This window comes from Salvelinus fontinalis, chromosome 21 (genome assembly GCF_029448725.1).
Source record: "Salvelinus fontinalis isolate EN_2023a chromosome 21, ASM2944872v1, whole genome shotgun sequence".
In the NCBI taxonomy this organism is placed as follows: Eukaryota; Metazoa; Chordata; class Actinopteri; order Salmoniformes; family Salmonidae; genus Salvelinus; species Salvelinus fontinalis.
Window position 1 is genome coordinate 46,516,109 of NC_074685.1, and position 18,438 is coordinate 46,534,546.

General features: G+C 41.5%; 1 protein-coding gene across 1 annotated transcript; it reads left to right on the forward strand.

The window, feature by feature from the left end:
- Nucleotides 1-4,416: 4,416 nt before the first annotated feature.
- macir (macrophage immunometabolism regulator) lies at nucleotides 4,417-12,464 on the forward strand. The gene is made up of 2 exons (XM_055875520.1): nucleotides 4,417-4,693; nucleotides 7,157-12,464. Exon 2 carries the CDS (start codon nucleotides 7,160-7,162, stop codon nucleotides 7,844-7,846), a length of 687 nt encoding a protein of 228 aa, XP_055731495.1. The 5' UTR covers nucleotides 4,417-4,693; nucleotides 7,157-7,159; the 3' UTR covers nucleotides 7,847-12,464.
- Nucleotides 12,465-18,438: the final 5,974 nt, after the last annotated feature.

Sequence of the window (18,438 nt, forward strand, 5' to 3'; positions counted from 1 at the left end):
CCTCCAACCCTGTAGTTTGAAGAAGTCCTTTAGATGTGGAGGTAGTGTCTCCATGGTCTCCAACTCTGTAGTTTGAAGAAGTCCTTTAGATGTGGAGGTAGGGACTCCATGGCCTCCAACCCTGTCGTTTAAAGAAGTTCTTTAGATGTGGAGGTAGGGACTCCATGGCCTCCAACTCTGTAGTTTGAAGAAGTCCTTTAGATGTGGAGGTAGGGACTCCATGGCCTCCAACCCTGTCGTTTAAAGAAGTCCTTTAGATGTGGAGGTAGGGACTCCATGGCCTCCAACTCTGTCGTTTAAAGAAGTCCTTTAGATGTGGAGGTAGGGACTCCATGGCCTCCAACCCTGTAGTTTGAAGAAGTCCTTTAGATGTGGAGGTAGTGTCTCCATGGCCTCCAACCCTGTAGTTTAAAGAAGTCCTTTAGATGTGGAGGTAGGGACTCCATGGCCTCCAACCCTGTCGTTTGAAGAAGTCCTTTAGATGTGGAGGTAGGGACTCCATGGCCTCCAACCCTGTCGTTTGAAGAAGTCCTTTAGATGTGGAGGTAGTGTCTCCATGGCCTCCAACCCTGTCGTTTGAAGAAGTCCTTTAGATGTGGAGGTAGGGACTCCATGGCCTCCAACCCTGTCGTTTGAAGAAGTCATTTAGATGTGGAGGTAGTGTCTCCATGGCCTCCAACCCTGTAGTTTGAAGAAGTCCTTTAGATGTGGAGGTAGGGACTCCATGGCCTCCAACATTGGATCTTGTTTTGGTCTACAAATTATAAAGAGGATAGATGGATGATGATGAAATCAACATATAATTGTATAATCAATCCTAATGTTGTCTATTAGAATTCAACATATGCTTTTTTGCAATCAATAGGAATCTTTTTTGGTGTGAATTTGACAGCTTCTTTTCCAGGAACTATGTTCTATAAAAAATCAATATGAGATTAACTTTGATGTTTTTGTTTCAATTTGTGTGCAAACAATTACTGTGAGTGTATTATTATTATACTATATACCTCCTTCAAATGGATGATGGTCTCCTGTATGACACCTGTGCTACATGATGCTTCCTTTGACACCTAAGCTTCCCGTTTGCTTGTGAGGACGCCTCCTTCTGCCACCTCTGTCATCTGACAGCCACCTCCTGCAGACCATCTGCTGGAGCTGGGTCTACACTCTCCTTCACCCTCTTGTTATCTCTGTCTTTCTCACCTAAAACTCCGACATCTGCTGCTTCCTCTGCTGGAGCTGGGTCTACACTCTCCTTCACCCTCTTGTTCTCTCTGTCTTTCTTACCTAAAACTCCATCTGCTTCCCGGTCTTCTCCTTCAAAAATAGACAATTCAAGACTTTAAACCTGTTGTATTGATATTAAACAATAATGATGCATCTTTAATTGCTACGAACTTTGTAGTTGGCTTACTTATTTTTCTACTATGCCGTGCATCTGTTGCAGATTGAGAGGGTGGATTCCTGCTATTTATTCTGGTAGGTACTGCCTCGGAGGACAGTGTTCTTCCGTGTATCATATGACTTGAAATGTATTTGGGTTGACAAAGATAGTAGCTGTACCAGAATCAGAATAAAACACTCTTCAAAGTGCTCCTCGCACACAGCATAACCCCCTTTTCTTTAGGTCCTCAAAGGACTTCTGCAGACTGATGTCTCTATGCCTGATGTTTCTCAGCCATATCTTCCTCCAGAGTAATTTATTTATTGAATTCACTAAATAATTACAGGCTTTTTTTCCTTCATTTTATGGAAATATGACTGACTCTCTCTACACTTTCCAGGAGCAGAAGAGACCTCTGCAGTTTCTGGGAATCTACAACACCAGTTGTTTTTTTAACCTCTTCTCTGGGACCCCCAGCCATTGTCTATACATTGTCTATATTTTCCATGGAGGGCCACATTAGAATATATTTTTGCCATCGCGGGCCAGAATTATATTACAGGATTATACATCATGTGTATGACTGTGTTGAGAGATACAGTGGGGCAAAAAAGTATTTAGTCAGCCACCAATTGTGCAAGTTCTCCCACTTAAAAAGATGAGAGAGGCCTGTAATTTTCATCATAGGTACACTTCAACTATGACAGACAAATGAGAAGAAAAAAATCCAGAAAATTACATTGTAGGATTTTTAATGAATTTATTTGCAAATTATGGTGGAAAATAAGTATTTGGTCACCTACAAACAAGCAAGATTTCTGGCTCTCACAGACCTGTAACTTCTTCTTTAAGAGGCTCCTCTGTCCTCCACTCGTTACCTGTATTAATGGCACCTGTTTGAACTTGTTATCAGTATAAAAGACACCTGTCCACAACCTCAAACAGTCACACTCCAAACTCCACTATGGCGAAGACCAAAGAGCTGTCAAAGGACACCAGAAACAAAATTGTAGACCTGCACCAGGCTGGGAAGACTTAGAAGAATTATTAGGAAATGGAAGACATACAAGACCACTGATAATCTCCCTTGATCTGGGGCTCCATGCAAGATCTCACCCCGTGGGGTCAAAATGATCACAAGAACGGTGAGCAAAATTTCCAGAACCACACGGGGGGACCTAGTGAATGACCTGCAGAGAGCTGGGACCAAAGTAACAAAGCCTACCATCAGTAACACACTACGCCGCCAGGGACTCAAATCCTGCAGTGCCAGACATGTCCCCCTGCTTAAGCCAGTACATGTCCAGGCCCGTCTGAAGTTTGCTAGAGAGCACTTGGATGATCCAGAAGAAGATTGGGAGAATGTCATATGGTCAGATGAAACCAAAATATAACTTTTTGGTTAAAAACTCAACTCGTCGTGTTTCGAGGACAAAGAATGCCATACCTACTGTGAAGCATGGGGGTGGAAACATCATGCTTTGGGGCTGTTTTTCTGCAAAGGGACCAGGACGACTAATCCGTGTAAAGGAAAGAATGAATGGGGCCATGTATCGTGAGATTTTGAGTGAAAACCTCCTTCCATCAGCAAGGGCATTGAAGATGAAACGTGGCTGGGTCTTTCAGCATGACAATGATCCCAAACACACTGCCCAGGCAACGAAGGAGTGGCTTCGTAAGAAGCATTTCAAGGTCCTGGAGTGGCCTAGCCAGTCTCCAGATCTCAACCCCATAGAAAATCTTTGGAGGGAGTTGAAAGTCCGTGTTGCCCAGCAACAGCCCCAAAACATCACTGCTCTAGAGGAGATCTGCATGGAGGAATGGGCCAAAATACCAGCAACAATGTGTGAAAACCTTGTGAAGACTTACAGAAAACATTTGACCTCTGTCATTGCCAACAAAGGGTATATAACAAAGTATTGAGATAAACTTTTGTTATTGACCAAATACTTATTTTCCACCATAATTTGCAAATAAATTCATTAAAAATCCTACAATGTGATTTTCTTTTCTCATTTTGTCTGTCATAGTTGAAGTGTACCTATGATGAAAATTACAGGCCTCTCATCTTTTTAAGTGGGAGAACTTGCACAATTGGTGGCTGACTAAATACTTTTTTGCCCCACTGTACATATCACCCTTGCATATTACATAATTTATGCAGCGGCATAATGTTACAAGACATTTTTGGACTCATCTTGTGCTGTGCTCACTTAAACAGGAAGGTGGCACGGCAGTCCTTTGTGGGCAAATGTTGTCATCAAACTTTGTCAACAAAGTCTGGCATTCTCTGGATTTATAGTGGAAACTTTGAAAAATCCACACAGCCACTCCACTGAATAGCAGGCTAGTGGTTGCTTTGCAATGCTTACAGTTAGCCACTGATTCCTTGAATTTGCGATTTCCAACTTGTTGTGTAATGTTTATGTCCAATGGCCGATGAGCACCGATACGTTTTATCTATAATTTTTCTTCATTATTTCTCTTCATATGACAAGGATTATAAAGGGTTTGCTAGCAGATTGTTGACTTGATTCCTGATGACTGCTAGCTAATATTTTTCACATGATCAGTCCAATCAATGCTAATGTACATATACCATGATTTGATGTCATTTTATCTGTGGCCAATGACCTTGAGCCTTCCTCTATGGCAGGACCCAAAGGGCTTAAATGTTTGATGTCTACCCTTACAAAGGATTTAGACTTGACCTGTGATGTAGTGTCCCCATGAGTGACAGAACACTGAGCCAATCACAGCTCAATGCTCCTATTTTCTGCTGGCTTGCCCCACCACCACAGAATGCTCTGAGCTAGGCTGAAACACCTGTTTGCATGTGGCTTTATTAACTCAATTATATCTTTTTTTAATTATTTTTTTACATTGTTTGAAAACTGGTATGTGACACGTATTAATGCCAAAATAACATGTAAAATGGGCAAGCCCCAAAAAATATATTTATTTTATTTTGCTGAAAATGTGCGGCTCCGCCCCAACCTGCCCTGAATGATATGTCACCACTGGTCACGTGCATCACTCTCAGTACACTCATAACAGCCTAAGCATTACGAAACTTCTATTAGATCAAATAAGCCTCACGTATCAAAATAGAAATGCATTTTTTTTATATTGAATAAATTCGACACTAAATGTCTCCCATACAAAAACTCTTCACTTGCTTAATAATTAATTATTTGCTGAACGTGGAGAGATTTTGGGCGGAGTAAACCCTCTCGTGTTGCCTCTTCCTCTCCGATTTGGCTCAAATAAGAAGAGGCGTGAACGTCGGGTGGCTTTGCTGTTGAACAGGTTTGTTTCCCTTGTTATATCGTTCTAGCATGTTTGGAGATGTATTATTCGAATTAAACACCTACATTTAAAAATTTTGTTTCAATAGACTACATTTAATCAACCGAATAGTCAAATATAATGGCACTATATTGTAATGGTGGACAACAGAATTCTCTCTACCCGGAAAGAATAACACCAGTTTTATTACTATTCATGTTACGATTGCTTTTGCAGATTGCTTTTTTTTGTCCGTGCATACGGTTGAAAACGAACTCGATGTTATCTCTCCATGTTGATTTTGTTCAATGGTGGTCTTTCTTGCCTAATATTTTCCTCCCAGCCTGCCAGCAGGGAAAAACAGGATAAAACCGGCCTGTCGAATGGTTTTGTTGTGGGAAAGCTGTTTTAATATATCTGTATAATTATATTAAAGCTTAAATTAACGTATTTTATTCATAATACTGCGTCAAATTATCATTAAAAAATGTATTATTCCGAATCCCTTTCGTAGCCTATGTTCTATGAGAGCGTGTATGGATTTCAGATGAACGATTTCAGATGACAGGTGTGTGAGACGGGATGCGCAGACGGACATCTATTTATGACTTGGAAACATTTACGTTGCAATAATGTCTATATAATTTGCGACGCCAACATAAATTACAGTTTGCTATCCGCTGACATTTAAACAGCCTTGAACGTAGAATTCCATAATTCATACAGGGATGGGCATGGGCCTCATTTGAAAGCAAAATGAAGATGCCAAGCATGACGCAATAGTATTATTTGGCTAGTTTTTTTTTAGGATGGGCCTCCTTTCAACTGATTGAATGAGGCGCATCAACCACCACAAGCTGTGCATTAGTGATATTATAAATAGCCTGTCATTACCATTAAAAAAATCTACTGTGTGTAAACAGACGAGCCTAAAGGCCTATCAAATGCTTATCTTTTTTCCCTAGACATAAATGTCACAATGGTGTTAAGGGGATGAGAAATTAACTTAGTTCACAATTATGTTAAATTTATTTTGGAATAGGCCTGGAGTGTGAACACCCACAGTTGCATGCATGGTTCTATATATTGGGATATATACCTCAACTGGAAGCCGGTGTTTGGATGATATATTGGCACGGTTTGCCGGCCCTCGTGCTACCTTGACTTTGTCTCGGGCCTAACAACACCGTGCCAATATATCCTCCAAACACCGGCTTCTCGGGCATTATCACTTAATATAAACTGAAGTGTCCCTAGAAACATGTATTTACATGGTTATTACATTGGGAGGTACAGTGGCATTAATGAGTAGGTCACTTACTGTTATCTGGATGTTGCTTGCACACCTTGAGAGATGTGTCAAATAAACTGTGGTGTTAGTGTGATGGTTCTACTATGTGCGAAGCTACATGTCATTTCAATGTGCAAGCAAGCACCAAAACACAATGTGCAATCACACCAATGCATTGTAAACGCGTGTACCTGTCCTGCACTGTAATTATATTGTAGTTCTGCCTGCCTCCAAATGATCAATATCAAGCACATACTCTTCCCAATGATATCTAATATGCATAAGTGAAATTACACATGCAAGAAAATGAATATTACAAATGATGTAAAGGACGATGGATAGCACTGCAGATTTTCACTGCAAGTGTTTGTACATATTCGTTTTAGAACATTAGGCTACATTAAGCATTGTTTTCCTCACCAAGTAATTTGTTAAATATGTTTGTCGTGCCCTTCCTACATTCCTGGACAGAACTCAACACAAGCTATTGAAGTCTAATGCTTTCCAGACGTTTGTTATCTGTTTCTGTTTTTGATGTCTGGATACTAATATTGCTCCAGATATTTAGCTCACTAGGACCCATATCTGGATACTAATGTTGCTCCAGGTTTTGTTTTCATCTCATGGACTGAAATGTATTTTTTTTTCATTCGCTCTGCTGCTGATTTCAATATCCTGTTCTCTCAACCAATATCACATGACCATATGTTAATTTTAAGCTAGTAGGGCTGGGCTGCTACACATTGGTTTAGTGCTAGCTTTAGGTGATGGCCTCCGTCATCACCTTTTAAAGGTATGATCGTTTAGAGATGTGGATGGGATCTCCTCTAAATGTTAATGAATGGAAAGACCTACAGTATGTGATTTGTCAGACTAATTCACATCTGGGAGAATTCCACAAGGTCAAAGGAAGGTCAAAGTGTTATTACAGTGTTCTGAAGGATGAAACTATTGCCACCATGGCCAATGACTAACAATTAATTCCTTGAATACATTTTGATTAAAAAAATCAGTTACAAAGTGTCACTGTGTGGACCATGTCTCTGAGAATGGTTTGAAATATTTGAATGATGAATTATATATTTTACAAAAGAGGATGACTTTTGTAGTTATTATTTTGTTTTTGCTCTCTTCATCCACGTCTCTGTCTCTGTCTGTCTCTCTCTTTCATATTTATTTATTTCTCTCGTCAGGTCATGTCGGTAAAGATGGAAATGGATGTCAGTGGCGTGTCCAGGACACCCATCTCTGTTCTACCTGCTGCTGCAGAGGTCAAAGCCATGCTGAAACCCGATACGGGGGACAGGCCCCGCTGTGCCAGCACCCCCTGCTCCCCCATCAAAAGTACTGTTTCAGGCTTCCAGATCCTCCACATGGACTCCAACTACCTAGTCGGCTTCACCACCGGCGAGGAGCTGCTAAAACTAGCCCACAAGTGGTCTCCCAACCCAGAGAAGACCCTTATCACCACACCGACCACCACAACGTCAACAGCATCAGAGGCCTTGCCCAGTTCTGTCCCCAAACCCATGGACCTGGGCACCCACCGGGCGTCGCGCATCTACAAAGCCAAAAACCGCTACTACCAGCCATACGACATCCCCGTGGTCAACGGGCGCCGGCGGAGGCGCATGCCCAGCTCAGGTGACCCCTACCTCAGGCCCCTGTCCCAGGGGGAGGGTGGCCCAGGGAGGGCCCTGCACCACGGCCCCCTGCCCCTCTGCCTTCTCAAGGGGAAGAGGGCCCAGTCCAAGTCCCTGGACTACCTCAACCTGGACAAAATGAGTGTCAAGCAGCCTCCGGCCGACACAGAGGTGCTGCAGTTCCAGCTCCAGCACCTGACGCTGCGGAGCGAGCGCATGTTCACCAGGAACAAGACATGAAGCAACACCAGTCACCACCCGCCTGTTCTCTCATCCACTCCCATGGGATTTGGGTGCTATTTCCGGCTGTGCGTTTCTCTCCCTACTCAGATCATAGGATAGTCCTTTAAGGGGACACTTGTGGAGACCACTAATCTTGTTATTATTATGAAAGCGAGGGTGACAAACTAAGCGGGTCTCTTGACGAAATGAGACGCATGCTAACGTATACGTAAAAATCCAGTGAACACAAATTGTTAAGTTAGTACACTGAAAACGGGGGTCGTTTAGATACAAAAATGTGAAGTTCGTCAGGATTAGCAATAACTGGTAAACGTATTTATTGACAATGTTTGTGTGTGTGTGTGTGTGTGTGTGTGTGTGTGTGTGTGTGTGTGTGTGTGTGTGTGTGTGTGTGTGTGTGTGTGTGTGTGTGTGTGTGTGTGTGTGTGTGTGTGTGTGTGTGTGTGTGTGTGTGCACGCGCACCTTTTTAAAAATGGTAAGGGATGTGTAACCAATGCCTCTCAAACTGGCCCCATTTTCCGGATTTGGACTGCACTGTTAGACATATTATGTTTTTACAGACCTTGCACCCTCAACTACAGCACACCTTTACTTTTTAACCACTATACATCCATAGCAATTAGCATTAGCCGCAGCAGTACTGCACTAGACAACCATAGCAATTAGCATTACCCCCAGCAGTACTGCACTATACATCCATAGCAATTAGCATTAGCCCCAGCAGTGCTGCACTATACATCCATAGCAATTAGCATTAGCCGCAGCAGTACTGCACTAGACATCCATAGCAATTAGCATTAGCCGCAGCAGTACTGCACTCTACATCCATAGCAATTAGCATTACCCCCAGCAGTACTGCACTATACATCCATAGCAATTAGCATTAGCCCCAGCAGTACTGCACTATACATCTATAGCAATTAGCATTAGCCCCAGCAGTACTGCACTATACATCCATAGCAATTAGCATTAGCCTGAGCAGTACTGCACTTTACATCCATACCAATTAGCATTAGCCCCAGCAGTACTGCACTATACATCTGTAGCAATTAGCATTAGCCCCAGCATTACTGTATGTAAGCTACTGTATGTCTGTATGTGTGTGGATGTATAGGGACGGCAGGTAGCCTAGTGGTTAGAGTGTTGGACCAGTAACCGAAAGGTTGCTAGATCGAATCCCGAGCTGACAAGGTAAAAATCTGTTATTATGCCCCTGAACAAGACAGTTAACCCAACTGTTCCTAGGCCATCATTGTAAATAAGAAATTGTTTCTTAACTGACTTGCCTAGTTAAATAAAGGTTACATTTTTAAAAAAATGTGAAAGCTCTCTCAGCTACACTACTACTTTGCTCTTGCCAAGCACCAGGGAAATGTGGGTTTAATGTAAACCACTGACTGTTACACAATCAAAAGGTTATTTATAACAGAATCCTGTAAAGGGGCAATCTGCAGTTACTACATCCATTTTTGGACCCATTGATTCGTGAAGAATATAACTTTTAAATGCCTCATGAGCTTAGTTCAACTGTCGTAGCCCATCAGAACTCAAAATATATGCTTGTTTTACTCCACTGTTTGTAAACAGTAAATATAAACAAACACTATTATATATATCCTCAACATGGTTAAAACTATCATTTTCCTATCATTGGTCCTTGTATCCATATCTATGAATTTAAGTGTGGTTACATTTCTGCAGCCCCATCCCTCAGCTTTTTACCGAAATGGGGGCGGGGAAAAGGCTTTGTTATTGTTTCAACTGCTGATTGCTGCTCTAAGAGGATTTGTGGGGGAGAGGCTTACCGTCAGAGTGCCTGAGGGGAGATTAGCTCCTTGTATACAGAATTAATCCCCTCACTCCATTTCTCCCAGTCAGACTGAATCCTCAGCAGGGGTGAGGGGTTGAATTAGGAGATTCCAGATTTTCTGCATCTAGACGTTGTGTCCATCATTCTGAATCCCAGTCATTCTTTTCATTTCCTGAATAGGAGGGATGGATGTTTTAGCCTAGGTAAAAGGTTATCAATTTAGTTTTTTTTTTTTTGCCACCCCTTCATAAAGGTGTGTAGAGCACCTGAAACACGTACCATAGCTATGGAAACCAAAGGAGGATTATTTTGGGGTGCCCTGGGAAAACTTGACCACATTGTTTCTGTAATAAGATCTATTTGGGGTTTCGTAGGACATGTGACAATCATTTTGAGGAGTAATCTTGGAGAACATCTTACTTGAAGTAGCCCTGACCTAATGCCCTCATATAACAAAATCATTTGCATGATATAAATTCTCTGATAGTCTCTTACCAATGGCAATTTACCTATTATAAGCCATATGACATGTAATGGTAACTATACACTGAGTGAACGAAACATTAAGGACACTTTACTAATATTGAGTTGTCAACACATGACAGACAGTAAAGTGCACCGTCTCATGACTATACACTTCTTGTCTTTCTCAATACTGTAATTCACCAAGCGACCAAAACTGTGAAAATTTTGGAAAGATCACCTTCTTTTTTTCTTCCAGACATGCAAAACTACAGCTAGGCAGGGTATTGGTCCAGACAGTACATTTACACTGAGTGTACAAAATATTAAGAACACCTTTCTAATATTGAGTTGCACCCCCTTTTGCCCTCAGAACAGTCTCAATTCGTTGAGGGTGTGGACTCTAGAAGGTGTCAAAAGCATTCCACAGGGATGCTGGCCCATGTTGACTCCAATGCTTCCCACAGTTGTGTCAAGTTGGCTGGATGTCCTTTGAGTGGTGGACCATTCTTGATATGCACGGGAAACTGTTGAGCGTGGAAAAACCCAGCAGCGTTGCAGTTCCTGACACAAACCGGTACACCTGGCACCTACTACCATACCCCGTTCAAAGGCACTTAAATCTTTTGTCTTGCCCATTCACCCTTTCAATGGCACACATACACAATCCATTCCTCAATTGTCTCAAGGCTTAAAAATCCTTCTTCAACCTGTCCCCTCCCCTTCATCTACACTGATTTTAAGTGGATTTAACAAGTGACCTCAATAAGGGATCATAGCTTTCACCTGGGTTCACCTGGTCAGTCTATGTAATGAAAGACCAGGTGTCCTTAATGTTTTGTACACTCAGTGTATAAAGATATGCCTTTTCATGCTTTATATGGTTTGGTGTGACTTTCAAATTCTACTATTATGGGTTTAAGCTCTTTTTCATCATGCTTCTCTTTTCCACACTAACCTATTTGTGTCATAGGACAAGAAAAATAACCTCCAAAAAACATACAAGGAAATATTTTCAAAGTTAAGAACTAAATCCATCTCCTCTGTGTGTTCTCCATTGTGTTTGTGTCTGTGTAATTTGAGTAAAAGGTTATTGGACCACACATTCCCTTCTAAATGGTTCATGGGTTAGGGTTAGTCACCTGTCTGTCTTCACTCTAAATGGGTTTTTCAGAAATAGCTTAATCTGTATTTACATATAAAAAAAAATTGTGTTTAATGTAACTATATTGCATTATTATTTATTAATTTTTTTATATAATTTTTTATTTATAGTTGTAATTTATCTGAAGTCATGGAAGACATCGATATTGGTTGAATATAACAATGGCAGTATGTTGCATATAGGCTATGTTTACCTGGAGTAAGACACTTAAAGGCACCTTAACCCGACGTATGAACGGTGATGTGTAGTTATTTAAGGGTGCAGATCACAACATCAGCTAAAGATGACAACTCATTCATTTGAACAAACTGTCCCTGAGTAACGTGATATGTTTTCACCAAACACTTGGAAATGTTCTCTGGTGAAATATATTCGCTATTATCAATAACCGTCAACGATTTGCTCACATATGTGACTGTGTTTGCAGTGAAATTTTTGGTGGCTTTTTAGTTGTGATGTTTAGAATGTGTTGATTTAACAGTTTAACCTTAACAGTGTTCGTACCGCATCATATTAATAGTATACAGTAGAAATTTTACAGTAACAATTTTACTTTGGCCATCATGAAGGAAAAATGCTACTTGTAACAACACACGTTTTAATATGCCATACAATTCAAGAAAAAACGTAATATTGTAAGACTGTGGCAGTTCTAAACATGAATACCCAATGCATTATGGGAATTAATAATAGACTACAGTAATTCTGGCCTGAGATGCCCGTTTAATAGAGAATCTCCATTGAACATGGTTTTTAGACCAGGACTGTTCTTAATCTGTGACCAGGAAACCAGCCCTCAATGTTCACAGTAAAGCATTGTCTTCACAATTACAATGTGGGTTGAAATGTGCTATTTTCCTGCATGACCATTAACCACAACAATGGAACAAGGAAGTTGCATCGCAGGTCACAGTGCTTTTCAGTGACTCATTTTGACTTGTTTGACTTGTTTGACGTGTTCATAGGCTTGTGTGGAACTTTGTCATTTTATTCCTACAAAAGGTTTATTGTCATTTGGACTTTCTGGTCAAATCTTTCACGCAGCTTGTATACTGTAGTTTAGCTACCTAAAAGCATTTGTTTTGTTTTCTACTGTGTCTATTTATGCCATGCAATGCGACTGATTTAAGTTTTATTATCTTTCACTTGACATTGTTATTAAAACACTACTACGCTAGGACGTGTGTGTCTCAATTTTTTATGAGCAAATAAAGAAAGAGTTCTCAAATGTCATCGGGACGGGATCCGTAAAAAAATTGTTTCAAAGTGCTGTCATTTTTCTTTCCTTCACGTGTGGGATGTGACAGATGAAAGGTTTGTTCCCTAGAATGTTTTATAAAGATGCTTTCCCCAGCATGATGTTTTCTGTAATGCCTTTTTCTTAAATCCATACAAGCTTTGTGTCTGCCAGTGAAAAGCACTATTTGCTAAATTCAACTCTGACTGTATTTGTAGAATCAGTTGTAATCTTTTAAACCCTAATGGAACATGACGGAGAAGGTACTTATAGAGCACGTCTTGAAAGACAGTAGTGTCAAACTACGTGATGTCAAATTTGGTCTCCGACGAGAGGTCAAATTAAATGACAGACAGATTGCTGATACAGTAGATTGCTTGTGTTACAGACTGCTGATAGGTGGCTTGTGTTACAGACTGCTGATAAGTGGCTTGTGTTACAGACTGCTGATAAGTGGCTTGTGTTACAGACTGCTGATAGGTGGCTTGTGTTACAGACTGCTGATAGGTGGCTTGTGTTACAGACTGCTGATAGGTGGCTTGTGTTACAGACTGCTGATAGGTGTCTTGTGTTACAGACTGCTGATAGGTGGCTTGTGTTACAGACTGCTGATAGGTGGCTTGTGTTACAGCCTGCTGATAGGTGGCTTGTGTTACAGACTGCTGATAGGTGTCTTTTGTTACAGACTGCTGATAGGTGGCTTGTGTTACAGACTGCTGATAGGTGTCTTGTGTTACAGACTGCTGATAAGTGGCTTGTGTTACAGACTGCTGATAGGTGTCTTTTGTTACAGACTGCTGATAGGTGGCTTGTGTTACAGACTGCTGATAGGTGGCTTGTGTTACAGACTGCTGATAGGTGGCTTGTGTTACAGACTGCTGATAGGTGGCTTGTGTTACAGACTGCTGATAGGTGGCTTGTGTTACAGACTGCTGATAGGTGGCTTGTGTTACAGACTGCTGATAGGTGGCTTGTGTTACAGACTGCTGATAAGTGGCTTGTGTTACAGACTGCTGATAAGTGGCTTGTGTTACAGACTGCTGTTAGGTGGCTTGTGTTACAGACTGCTGATAGGTGGCTTGTGTTACAGACTGCTGATAGGTGGCTTGTGTTACAGACTGCTGATAGGTGGCTTGTGTTACAGACTGCTGATAGGTGTCTTGTGTTACAGACTGCTGATAGGTGTCTTTTGTTACAGACTGCTGATAGGTGGCTTGTGTTACAGACTGCTGATAGGTGGCTTGTGTTACAGACTGCTGATAGGTGGCTTGTGTTACAGACTGCTGATAGGTGGCTTGTGTTACAGACTGCTGATAAGTGGCTTGTGTTACAGACTGCTGATAGGTGGCTTGTGTTACAGACTGCTGATAGGTGGCTTGTGTTACAGACTGCTGATAGGTGGCTTGTGTTACAGACTGCTGATAGGTGGCTTGTGTTACAGACTGCTGATAGGTGGCTTGTGTTACAGACTGCTGATAAGTGGCTTGTGTTACAGACTGCTGATAAGTGGCTTGTGTTACAGACTGCTGATAAGTGGCTTGTGTTACAGACTGCTGATAGGTGGCTTGTGTTACAGACTGCTGATAAGTGGCTTGTGTTACAGACTGCTGATAGGTGGCTTGTGTTACAGACTACTTATAGGTGGCTTGTGTTACAGACTGCTGATAAGTGGCTTGTGTTACAGACTGCTGATAGGTGGCTTGTGTTACAGACTGCTGATAAGTGGCTTGTGTTACAGACTGCTGATAGGTGGCTTGTGTTACAGACTGCTGATAAGTGGCTTGTGTTACAGACTGCTGATAGGTGGCTTGTGTTACAGACTGCTGATAGGTGGCTTGTGTTACAGCATCTGCTCTTTGTGTTCTGAGCTCCTCCATATTTCCACAAGAGGGAGAAAGGTTTCAGCTCTCGGGGGAAGTTCACTCTAGGTGAGAATCTAGCATCAGCTTCCCCTCCCCTAATCCTAACCTTAATCATTAGTGAGGGAAATGCCAAACTGACTCAAGATCAGTGTCTAGGTGCAACTTCACCCTACACCATCTTGTTTCTTTACATACACTAAATATACAAAACTATGTGGACAGCCCTTCAAATTAGTGGATTCAGCTATTTCAGCCACACCCGTTGCTGACAAGTGTATAAAATCGAGCACACAGCCTTGCAACTGTAAAGTTTGGTGGAGGAGGAATAATAGTCTGGGGCAGTTTTTTATGGTTCGGGCCCCTTAGTTCCAGTGAAGGGAAACTTTACCGCTACAGCTTACAAGGACATTTTAGACGATTCTATGCTTCCAACTTTGTGGCAACAGTTTGGGGAAGGCCCTTTCCTGTTTCAGCATGACAATGCCCCCATGTACATAGTGAGGTCCATACAGAAATGGTTTGTTGAGATCGGTGTGGAAGAACTTGACTGGCCTGCACAGAGCCCTGACCTCAGTCCCATCGAACACCTTTGGGATTAATTGGAACGCCAACTGCGTAATCGCCTAACGTCAGTGAGCGACCTCAGCAATGCTCATGGCTGAATGGAAGCAAGTTCCAGCAGTAATGTTCAGACATCTAGTGGAAAGCCTTCCCAGAAGAGTGGAGGCTGTTATTGCAGCAAAGGGGAGACCAACTCCATATGAATGTCCATGATTTTGGAATGAGATGTTCGACGAGCAGGTGCACACATACTTTTGGTCATGTAGTGTGTATGTTAAGATCTCTTAGTTTCCTTATAATGCTCATTGCTGTTCAACATAGACTTTAGCCCCCTAAAGTCGTTGGCCGTGCCCCACTGAAATCGAATTAGCATAATAATTTAAAAAATCTGTCTGTTTAAGCTAGAGATATCAGTTTTTTTTGCATGGGCTGTGTCTCAATCCATTACATCCGCCGATGTTCTACTAAGTTAACAAAGGGACTTGTTTTAAGATGGTCATATCAGGGATCATTTAGCTTTTTGATTTAGATTTTTAGGACCCCTTTAGGTATACAAAAAACAATGGGGGGATGAAACATTGAATTTGGCCTTACTGCTGTTAGCCCATAGAAATACATTGAATAACAGATTTATACATTGAATAACAGATTTATACATTGAATAACAGATAGTATTTTTTTTTTTTACAGAACTTTGTTTTGAAGTGTCTGTCCTTTATCTGAGAGATATGAGACAGATCAGGATTATTATAAAAAACAAACATTTATTGAATTTTATTTTGCCCCTTTTTTTTTAGGCACTATATGATGTTTGCACCGTTTCCGCTCAATTTAACATTCTATTACGTTTTTCTGTACTGAACGCAGCCTAGGTGTTTTCTGGGGTAAAGTACCACTGGCTAGAAATCAGTGATTTCAAATAGTTTTTGAACGCAGGTCTGCTGAACACATAGTTCTCCATTCAACACATGACAGACAGTAAAGAGCCCCGTCTCATGACTATACACTTCTTGTCTTTCTCAATACTGTAATTCACCAAGCGACCAAAACTGTGATATTTTTGGAAAGATCACCTTCTTCTTTGCTTCCAGACATGCAACAAGGTGTTCCTCCTCAAAGACAAACTTGTGCCTCAAGCTGCATCCCACATGGCACCCTATTCCCTAAATATTGCACACTTGTCAAAAGTAGTGCACTACGTATGGAAAAGGGTGCTGTTTGGTACGCAACCCCTGTATTAGTGAAAAAGTGTTCTCTGTCTCTTACTTGATCACTTTTCACTGTTGTTCCTTTTTAATCCGATGAAGAATGGTCCACTAAAGTAAGATTGAAGGGGTGCCCCAATCCTAAACTTAATCATTAGTAGGGAAAATGCAAAACTGGTCCGTCTTGGTGGCATGGACAATTCGGTTTTTTAAACTGAATTAATCAGCATTAGAAAGCTGCACCGGGGTCAGGTTGCCACCACACTTTCCAAAATCAAATCATATTCTATTCGTCACATGCTTGCTAATAACAGGTACTAATAAAAATAATAAACATACACAACGAGTAACGATAACTTGGCTATATAGACGGGGTATCAGTTCACCTGGAGAGGATTGACTCGAGACACATGTAAAAAGGGGTGTGTTATGTTGGCTGTCATGGACAAAGTGGAGTTTTTATTGGTAAAAACAATAGGATAAATAGACAGTGCATTCGGAAAGTATTCAGACCCCTTGACTTTTTCCACATTTTGTTACGTTGCAGCCTTAATCTGGGCTCCCGAGTGGCGCAGCGGTCTAAGGCACTGTGTCTCAGTGCTAGCGCCGTAACTACAGACACCCTAGTTCGAATAACTGACTTGCCCAGTTAAATAAAGGTTACATTTAATATATATATTTTTTAATTCTAAAATGGAGTCAATTGTTTTTTCCCCCTCATCAATCTACACACAATACCCCTTAATGACAAAGCAAAAACGTAGTTTTGTGTGCAAATCTATAAAAAAAATACAAAACTCATATCACATTTGCATAAGTATTCAGACCCGTTACTCAATACTTTGTTGAAGCACCTTTGGCAGCGATTACAGCCTCAAGTCTTCTTGGGTATGACGCTGCAAGCGTGGCACACCTGTATTTGGGGAGTTTTTCCCCATTCTTCTCTGCAGATCCTCTCAAGCTCTGTCAGGTTGGATGGGGAGTGTCGCTGCACAGCTATTTTCAGGTCTCTAAAGAGATGGTCGATCAGGTTCAAGTCCGGGCTCTGGCTGGGCAACTCAAGGACATTCAGAGACTGGTCCCGAAGCCACCCCTGCGTTGTCTTGGCTGTGTGCCTTGGGTCGTTGTCCTGTTGGAAGGTGAACCTTCCCCCCAGTCTGAGCTCCTGAGCGCTATGGAGCAGGTTTTCATCAAGGATCTCTCTGTACTTTGCTCCGTTCATCTTTCCCTCTATCCTGGCTAGTCTCCCAGTCCCTGCCGCCGAAAAATATCCCCACAGCATGATGATGCCACCACCATGCTTCACCATAGGAATGGTGCCAGGTTTCCTCCAGACGTGACGCTTGGCATTCAGGCCAGAGAGTTCAGTCTTAGTTTCATCAGACCAGAGAGTCTTGTTTCTCATGGTCTGAGTCTTTAGGTGCCTTTTGTCAAACTCCAAGCGTGTTGTCATGTGCCTTTTACTGAGGAGTGGCTTCCGTCTGGCCAATCTACCATAAAGGCCTGATTGGTGGAGTGCTGCAGAGATGGTTGTCCTTCTGGAAGATTCTCCCATCTCCACAGAGGAACTCTAAATCATATCCAATCAATTGAATTTACCACAGGTGGACTCCAATCAAGTTGTGGGAACATCTCAAGGATGATAAATGGAAACAGGATGCACCTGAGCTCAATTTCGAGTGTCATAGAAAAGAGTCAGAATACTTATGTAAATAATTATTTAAGTTTTTTATTTTTAATACATTTGCAAACATTTCTAAAAACCTGTATTTGCTTTGTCATTATGGGGTATTATGTGTGTATATTTATGAGGGAAAAAATGTATTTAATCAATTTTAGAACAAAGCTGTAATGTAGCAACATTTTGAGAAGGTCAAGGGGTCTGAATACTTTCCGAATGCACGGTAGGTAAAGTCCATTTTCTGTTGTTTTTTCTCATTTTCATCATTTCACTTTGTCGAACGAAAGTAACATAGGGGGAAAGTAAAATGCCCATTTTCTCAGATAATATCGTAGTGAAGTCAGCATGTTCCAAATGTGGAGGATAACCCCCCTGCCAAAAAACAGCCCAGTCTGACCATGTTTCTCAGAGTCATCAACAAAAAGTGGTTTTGAGCGATGTAAGTTAAAAAAAAACATACCCGGAAGTGTTTTTTGGTTGTAGAGGTTGTAGAGTTGTGTTTAGTTGTTTAAGGTTCCAAACACATCTAGTGACTTTATTACAAAATAGGTTTCAAGTATCATGCTAACTAGTCTTGGGTGTGTCCCTAGAAGAAGTTACAGGAG